General features: G+C 46.7%; 1 protein-coding gene across 1 annotated transcript; it reads right to left on the bottom strand.

Annotated features, from left to right (window-relative positions):
• Positions 1 to 936: 936 nt before the first annotated feature.
• LOC133126669 (serpin B6-like) lies at positions 937 to 5801 on the bottom strand. The gene is made up of 4 exons (XM_061239008.1): positions 5420 to 5801; positions 2099 to 2241; positions 1520 to 1687; positions 937 to 1344 (listed from the first exon to the last, which is right to left on the bottom strand). The coding sequence occupies exons 1-4, from the start codon at positions 5799 to 5801 to the stop codon at positions 937 to 939; spliced, it is 1101 nt and encodes a 366-aa protein (XP_061094992.1).
• Positions 5802 to 9219: the final 3418 nt, after the last annotated feature.

Raw genomic sequence — 9219 nt, 5'->3', positions numbered from 1 at the left:
CCAGTCACTTTCAGAATTATAGTATTACCACACTCGATTTAAAATCTTAAAATCATCTTGGCTGTAACATACAAGCCTTCATAAATACGGCTATCATTTAATCGTATAGGCTAATTGATATTAGGATTACCATTCCAGGATTAGTGCAGTGTATACTACGTGAAAGACATGCCTAAAGAATATCTCACTGAAAGTTGATACCACGCAAGCTGGTTGAGTACTCACCTAGTTTTCTTATTGTTTCTTCCTATTCCTATTTTCTTCTCCTACTGGAGTGGTGTCTAGTCAATCACAGACAATGAGTGAAGCTGCAACTTCACAAGGAGTACTTCTTAGCCAGGCACACCCACATCACAAAGTGTACAGTACGATCTGTACATGCACTAAACTTGGAAAACTGCCAGTATGGAAATCAGTCATTTGTGTTTGCCCCATTTAACTTATTTTTTGACTGCAGATGAGATGAATTGATGACCAGATATGGAGACTTTTTCCTTGGAATAATTGTCACACAAAAAAATATTTGATTGACTGGGCACCAGCATTCTGCATGTACCAGCAGTGCATGAAATGTACTTCTCTGATGCAATGACTGAGCAGCGAAGTGAAAAAAGCAACCAACAGAGTAGACTTTTGCACTTTTATTTTCACAAATAAGAAATGTGATCTTGGTTACTGCTTCTTGTTTTTTGCCATTTCAGTGTTGAGTAAAATATAATGAACAGAACAGAAACCATCTTTGGTCTTAAGCCAGTATTAATCTTCAAAGAGGATACAATGGACATGAATGAAAACAATGCACTGCAGCAGGATTGTCTAAGCTCTGAGAAGCAGATAACAATGAAATATTATTTTAAGGAAAACATCATTGCAGAGCTATTTAACACGCAGACAGTCATTCTTTAGACTCCTGCATATAACTGGAAACTGCAGAGTTTAAGGGGAGCAGAACTGGCCACAGAAGAGGATGCTCTGAGTGGGGTTGTGTCTGATGAAGAACAGGAAGGGATGGTTTGCGATGAAATGATTTTGGTATAGCCTGCCACAGTGAAGAATCATGGTGACAGCAGTGGCAGCAGCAGCCTCTGTGCCCTCCTCGTTCACCTCCACAAAGGCCTTGTGCACCACTTTGGACACCACTAGGTTAGTGCTGGAAGAAATGCCAGTTAAGTCGCTTTTTGACTCATCGAAGGCATCCTCCATCCCCATACTGACCAGAATATCTCTCAGGTCATAGGTCTCTTCCATCTTAAACTTGGGCAGAGCCACATTTACCTCAACACTCTTCATCATGTCAGGCTGTGTCCACTGAATTAATTTCTCGTATGTGAGCTCCCTTTCCAACTGTAGGAAAAAAGAAAATTGCAAGTGTGGGATTCTCAAAAGTTAGGCAACTCTTTCATATATATATACGATACTCTGCCAAGTTTGAACCCAGTAGGTGTTGTCTCGATTGCCTTGGAGGCAGTATTATAGTTGACAAAGCCATTAAATTATTGTACCCCAAATTCTGTCTTACCCTCTCAAGCCCTGTGGAGTCATCCTCAATCTCACTAGGCAGAATAATGAGCATGCTCAGCTCTTTACCAATGTAAGGCATCTCTAGAATCTGACAATCGACCTCCGGAATGAATGCCAAACCAAAGTTGCCTGTCTGTTCCATCATCTGAACTGGCTTAATTTCATTCTGAAAATTAAAGATGTGACAGATCATTTAAATATATGTTTCAATCCATGTACAATATTAAAGTGGTGATATACTCACGCTATTACAGAAGTATGTTGTGCTTACTGTAAGTGGGTACCTGACAGGGGTTGTTAAAACCTCCTTTAATAAAAAAACAACAAAGTTTCACCACGGATGCCCAATCTTTTGCATACCACTGCAAAAGATACATTTCTAAAATTAAACACAGAAAATAACACAAAATAAAGACGAATTTCACTTCAAGACAAAGTTGGATCTTTGTCCGAACTGCAACACTCGGGCAAACGAGGAGAGCAATCATGCTCTAATAAACTGATTACAAAAGTGTGACTGAACAGCACAGAGGGTAAAAACCTTCCATGCATCAGTACAGGCCACAGGCCATGTTACCTTATTCAATTTGAATAGCCGCTCAAATGTGTAGTTTGCTTTGAATTTCTTGTCCCAATCAGCATTAAAATAGATAGCATTCACCAACACCAGACTGGTCATATTGTTAACAGCCCCTTTCGACAGCAGGTTCTTGATTTTATCTACAAGAAAGCGCAATAAAGCGGAAATATTGAGACGGGTGCGTGGGGGTTGGACCCAAAATGCACAACTCAGAAACAATAGTAATATAAAGACCCCTCAGGGCTTTATTCGGGACGAATCCCAGGAGAGTAGTCAACACAAGCAAAGTCCATACACGTAGATCCAGCCAAACAAAAAGTAAACAAACAAAAAGCACGGTGCCGAGGGAAGAGGCAAACTCGTAGTCGGTAGACGTGCAGGGAGGTCCGGTAGCAGGAGAGCTGTCAGCGGGGCAGATGAACAGACGGACGGCAGGCAGAGGCGTAGTCGTGGGCGAAGCGGGAGTCGAAACCATGAAACAATCAGCGAAGCAAAAGTACAAAAACGGTAGGCGAGGACGTAGTCAAAAAACAAACGATGGTCACAAAACAGAAATCAATAATCAATGGTCGGTAAACAGGCTTGGATCGTAACGTGTAATCAATAGTGGTAAATGCTCAAGAGTTGCGTGGTAAACAGAGGCAGACAATTTCGCGAAGAACAGTTGCGCGACTGGGCTATAAATGCAGGTGTAGACAGGTGCAGACAATTAGTTAGAGCGTAGCAAGGAAATGGAAAACAGGTGCGATGGATGACAAGTTTAACAAGGAGATTAGTAATCGTTAGTAATAAACCTATCCTCCAATATCAATCCTTCCAATACAGACATAGAAGAATTTTTGAATACTATCAATTTGCCAAAACTTAATGATGAGCAAAATATAATGCTGGAATTACCGGTATCAATAACAGATCTCCAGGAGGCCCTCGAACACATGCCCAATGGGAAAGCCCCAGGCCCAGACGGCTTCCCAGCAGAATTCTACAAAACATTCTGGCCTATGCTTGCACCAACCTTCCATAGAATGGTTACCAAAGTTAAAGAAACCTCCAGACTTTCCCCTAACATGAACTGTGCAAATATAAATCCTTAAGCCAGACAAAGACCCTACACTCCCATCTAGCTACCGCCCAATATCACTCATAAACGCCGACCTGAAAATTATTTGCAAGGCACTGGCAAGTAGAATCGAAAAAGTAACACCTCATTTAATACACCAAGACCAAACTGGATTTATCAAGGGCCGTCAATCTACTAACAACACACGGAGACTAATCTAATGATCTGATAGACCACTGCAACATTAAAAATACAGAAGCCGTAATTGTCTCATTGGATGCAGAAAAGGCGTTTGATAGAGTAAACTGGAACTTCCTCTTCAATACCTTACAAAAATTCGGGTTTGGTTACAACTTCATAAATTGGATTAAAATACTATACAATTCACCTAGGGCATGTATCAAAACAAATTACCAAACCTCTCCAAACTTCAACCTTGGGAGGGGCACCAGGCAAGGATGCCCACTCTCTCCCTCATTATTTGCCTTATTTATTGAGCCACTGGCAGCCGCAATTCGACAGGATGTGAACATTAAAGGGATTCAAACAGCAAACACGAGCCATAAAATTATCTTATATGCAGATGACGTATACATTTTTCTCCAAAACGCACACACTTCTCTACCTGGAACATTATCACTCATAGACAAATTCTCATCTATCTCAGACTACTCTATAAATTGGAACAAATCAATAGCCCTTCCTATTGCTCACGACTTCCATTTAAGCGCAGCCATCCCACTAAAATCTGGGAACATCAAATACCTGGGCATCAACATCTCAGACAAACTATCTGATTTAATAGGCTTAAATCACGCTCCCCAACTCAAAACAATAGAAGATGACCTCACTCGCTGGAGCTCTCTGCCCATATCACTCATGGGAAGGGTAGCTACAATCAAAATGACAATTCTACCAAAAATCAACTATATTTTCTCAATGATCCCCAATAAACCTCCTAGGGAATGGTTCAAATCATTAGACTCCGCAATGACTAAATTCCTATGGAATTCTAAACCACCGCGGATAAGCATAAAAACATTACAGAAGGCCAAAAAATAGGGGTGGACTTGAGCTTCCCAATTTCTATAATAATTTTTTGGCCAATAGACTAAAATATATCGTACAATGGATGACGCAAAATCAACAAGATTGTGGCTGGTTGGATATTGAACAATCACTATGTAATGACATCCTAATACAGGATTTACCATTCATCAGTCCCATCATCAAACATCACTGCTGCTTCAAGAGTATCAGCATTAGCTCTTCGCTGACAGCATGGTGGGAACTTCTTAAATTAAACAGGTCCTCATTGGTCCCATGCAGACTCACACCCATCTGGAACAACCATGACATACTACAAAATTTAAAAAAAATTAACTTTACAACTTGGTATGATAAGGGAATTAGACATCTGGAGCACATTTTTCAAGGTAACCACTTCATACCATTTACCCAAATAATAGATACCCATGGTATTGACAAAAACAAATATTTAGAATACCTCCAGCTGAAATCTATAATTCAAACCAGGTTCAAAACTAAACATTTGGATCTCGGAGTCCCGCCAAATATAATAAACCTTCTAAAACTCCCACCACAAAAAATACTCTCCAAAATCTATATAAGATTATCTGAGTATGATTCATCCCATTCACTCCCAACCCATAAATGGGAAAAAGATTTACTTATTAACCCTGACCCTCACTTTTGGTTGCAAATTTGCAAAAACACCTTTGGAATGACCCAAAACTCAAACCTACAGCTAATCCAATACAAAATTCTTCACAGAACACACTATACAGGACAAAGACTGTTTCAGATGGGTATCAGTGATACTAACATATGCTCACACTGCAGAAACAAACTGCCAGATAACTATTTACATGCCACTTGGCACTGCACACCTGTTAACGCATTTTGGCGAAGGGTCTGTGAAGACCTATCTCTGCACCTAGAACACCCCATCCCGGCCTCCTCCTCCCTTTGCCTACTTGGTGACCTCACTAACCTTAACATGGACACAAAACAATCCCACCGGCTCCTCACAATCCTTACTATCGCAAAGAAAACTATCCTCCTGAACTGGAAGTCCAAAGAAAATCTGAATTTAACGCAATTCAAAAATCTACTGTCAGAACACGTTTCCATGGAGAGAATGTCTGCATGCAGGAAAAACCAATTGGCAGCATTTGAAGACACCTGGGCCCCGATAATTAATTACATCACATAGGGTGGGGGGCTCGGCGGGGTACCCCTCCCTGGCCTCCGGGCGTGGGCTCCTTGTGGGCTCTCCGGCTGGGGCCTGGGGCGCTTGTCCCCGGGGGGGCGCGTGCCCGGCCCTATGGGGGTGGCGTGGGGGGGGTCGGTGGCCTTGGGGGCGCTGTCCTCTTGGGCGGGTGGGGGCTTGGGGAGGGTGGGTTGGGGTGGCCGGGGGGCCTTGGGGCCCGTCTCGCCCTTGTGGCCGGCTGTGGTGGCCGTGTTGGCTCCTGGGGGCGTGGCTGCCCGCTTGCGGTGGGGCTGCGCTTCTCGGGTCCGGCTCCTGGGCAGGGCAGGGCGGTGCTCGCTGCGGTGCCTGGGGGGGGGGCGCCCTGGGTCCTGCGGTGGTGGGGGTGCGTAACACACAATACTCACCATATGTCACTAGGGCTCCGGGGGGAGGGATGGGGCAGACTAGCTCTCTGTCGCCCAACCGCGGTGGGAGCCCCCTGCCCTGGTCACTCCCCCCAATTTTAATTGCACGTCAGTCAGACGGGTACCGGCCCGGCTTGTTGTGGTTGGGGATTGGGCCGGGCCCTGGGGGGTGGCATTTCCGTCTGCCTGCCCCGCCGGCCCCGCGTGGTCGGGCGTGTGGCCGCCTGGGGGCGGGGGCCCCGGGACCCGGCCGGGGTGTGCGCGGGGGGCCCGATGCTTGGGGGCCACAGGTTGGCGGGGCCAGCCGCGCCCTGTCGCGCCCCTCACGTCCACCAACGTTCCACAGGAAGTGACAAACCTGCTCACGCCCACTTACATGCGCGTATACACACATACCACTTTAGTGAATATTTGGTTCATCTTGATGCTAACCTCTTCTCTTGTTACAGCCAAGTCTTTAGTGTTGTAGTTGTCTTTGTACTGTCTTGAACGTATGTCTTGTTATGTTTGGTGTCTCTCCCCATCACTTGTGTCCCCCTCCCTTCCCCTCTCCTATGCCACTCCCCCCCCCCCCCCCCTCAATCTGTGGCGTGGGGGAGGAGAGCAGTAACAGCCTACTCAGGGAAGAAGACGAAGACGAAGACTTGCTACTCCACCCCCCCCCCCCCCCAACTCAGATCCCATCCCCATATGCCTAAATAAAGTATGAAATAAGCAACAGGGGGAACATCTGACACCTCTGGAAGAATACAAGGGTACCAATACTCCCCTGTTATAGATCAAACTGGCCCCAAAACACACGGCACCCAGATCAATCATACTGCTTGCCCAAGATACCGGGGACACAAACAAAAAAAATAAATAAATAAATAAATAAATAAATTTTTTATAAACCTATCCTGCCCTAGCATTAGTAAATTAGTAAATGACATGCACGAGAAACGTAAGGTAACATGAACACATGATTAGTTTGTTAGTTTCTACCCAATCCTGATCTAGTGTTAGTAGTTTTAGTAAATAGACAAATGGAAACAATTAGGGAGTGAATGACAGAAAGAGAGAGAGAGAGAGAGAGAAAAGGCAGAACGCAAGGTTTGCGGAAAAACATGTAAAAGTGTATGCATAAACAACGACCAGTAAACGTAACAATAAACATGCATCAAAACATAACACAAAGAGAAACTAAGACCACTCAACATAACCAGGTAATATAATCGTACGAAAACATAACTAGACATGACAAGAAAATAAATCGTAACGAGACATAACTAAACATGACAAGAAAATAAATCGTAACGAAACATAACAAAACAACATGACGAACCTAGACTAACATAATACATGATGAGACAATACAAGACTAATACAAAATGAATAAACATAAAACATGGCGAGACAGACCTGAAACGTGACAGGACCCCCCCCTTAACGACCGACTCCTGGCGGTCCTTGGAATTTATCAGGGTGGTCACGATGGAAGTCTTTGATGAGCGATTTGTCCAGAATGAGACTGGGAGCGACCCAGGAACGCTCCTCAGGGCCATAGCCCTCCCAATCAACCAAGTATTGAACCCCACGGCCCCTCTTACGAATGCGGGGGGGAGGTGGTGGGGGATCCGAGGGACATATGGGGTGAGAGGATACAGGCTTAATACAGGAGACATGGAATGTGGGGTGAATCTTAAGGGAAGCCGGGAGTGACAATTTTACAGAGGAAGGATTGATGATTTTGTGGATTTTAAAGGGACCAATAAAGCGGGGTTGCAGTTTGTGGGAAGTGGCTTGGAGGGGAATGTCCTTAGTGGACAGCCAGACGGAGTCACCTGGTTTGTAGGCCGGAGCTGGAGTGTGGTGGCGATCAGCAAAACGCCGATTACGGTCTGCCGTGCTTAGCAGCGCAGCCTTGGCATCCCTCCAAACCTTGGCGCACCGTTTCATGTGGATGGCGAGGGAGGGAACAGCGATCTCGGCTTCTTGGTCAGGGAACAGTGGAGGTTGGTAGCCCAGGGAGACCTCAAATGGAGATTTCCCGGTGGCGGCGCAGGGTAAGGTGTTGTGTGCGTACTCAACCCAGGTGAGAATCTTGCTCCATGAAGCCGGATTCTGGGCAGAGACACAACGTAGCGCGGCTCCCAAATCCTGGTTGGCCCTCTCGGTTTGCCCATTGGATTGAGGGTGGTAGCCGGATGAGAGGCTGGCTGTGGCACCGAGGGCCAGGCAGAAAGCTTTCCACACTTGAGAAATGAATTGTGGGCCCCGGTCGGATACAATGTCTGAGGGGATTCCATGGATGCGGAACACTTCCTTAATAAGTACATCCGCAGTCTCTTGGGCAGTGGGTAACCCTGGCAGGGGGATGAAGTGGGCCGCCTTACTGAATCGGTCCACCACAGTGAGGATGGTGGTGTTACCTTCGGAAGGGGGAAGTCCGGTAACGAAGTCCACGCCGATGTGGCTCCAGGGTCGGCTGGGCACAGGCAGAGGTTGGAGTAGACCAGCCGGGGCTTGGTGGGAGGCCTTGCTTCTGGCACAGGTGGTACATGCCTTGATGAAGCGCCTGGTGTCAGGGATCATGGAGCTCCACCAGAATCTGGAGGTATGCCAGGTTCTTGTGGTCGGTCCAAACGATGAACGGCTTCTCGGCCCCCTCCAGCCAATGTCTCCACTCCTCCAGCGCCAATTTGACTGCCAGCAGCTCTCGGTTTCCAACGTCATAGTTCCTCTCTGCAGGGGACAGCTTCTTGGAGAAGAAGGCGCAGGGGTGTAGTCGGTTGTCAGCGGCCGCCACCTGAGAGAGCACTGCTCCCACTCCTGTGTCGGAAGCATCCGTCTCGACCACAAACTGGCGGGTAGGGTCGGGGTGTACCAGGATGGGAGCGGAAGAGAACAGTCTCTTGACCTTGGTGAAGGCCGTCTCAGCTTCGGGGCTCCACCGGAATGGCACCGCAGGGGACGTGAGCTTGGTTAAGGGGGCGACCACTTGACTATAGGATCTGATGAACCTTCGGTAGAAGTTGGCGAATCCCAAGAAGCATTGGAGCTGCTTACGTGAGGTGGGTGTGGGCCGGTCGGTAACTGCTAGAATCTTCTTGGGATCCGCCCTGATCCATCCCCTCTCTAAGATAAACCCCAGGAACTCAACTGTGTCGGAGTGGAAGACGCACTTCTCCGCCTTGACGAATAATCTGTTCTCAAGGAGTCTCTGTAGAACTTGCCTGACGTGGTGCTCATGATCCTTGGCATTGGTGGAGTAGATCAAGATGTCATCCAGGTAGACGAACACATGGCGACCCAACAAGTCCCGAAGAACATCATTCACCAAGGCCTGGAACACAGCAGGAGCATTGGTGAGGCCGAATGGCATGACCAGGTATTCAAAGTGTCCGAGAGAGGTGTTGAAGGCGGTCTTCCATTCATCGCC

Source organism: Conger conger, chromosome 4 (assembly GCF_963514075.1).
Source record: "Conger conger chromosome 4, fConCon1.1, whole genome shotgun sequence".
Classification (NCBI taxonomy): Eukaryota; Metazoa; Chordata; class Actinopteri; order Anguilliformes; family Congridae; genus Conger; species Conger conger.
The sequence above is the reverse complement of the archived record's forward strand: the minus strand, read 5'-3'. Positions and strand labels throughout refer to the sequence as shown.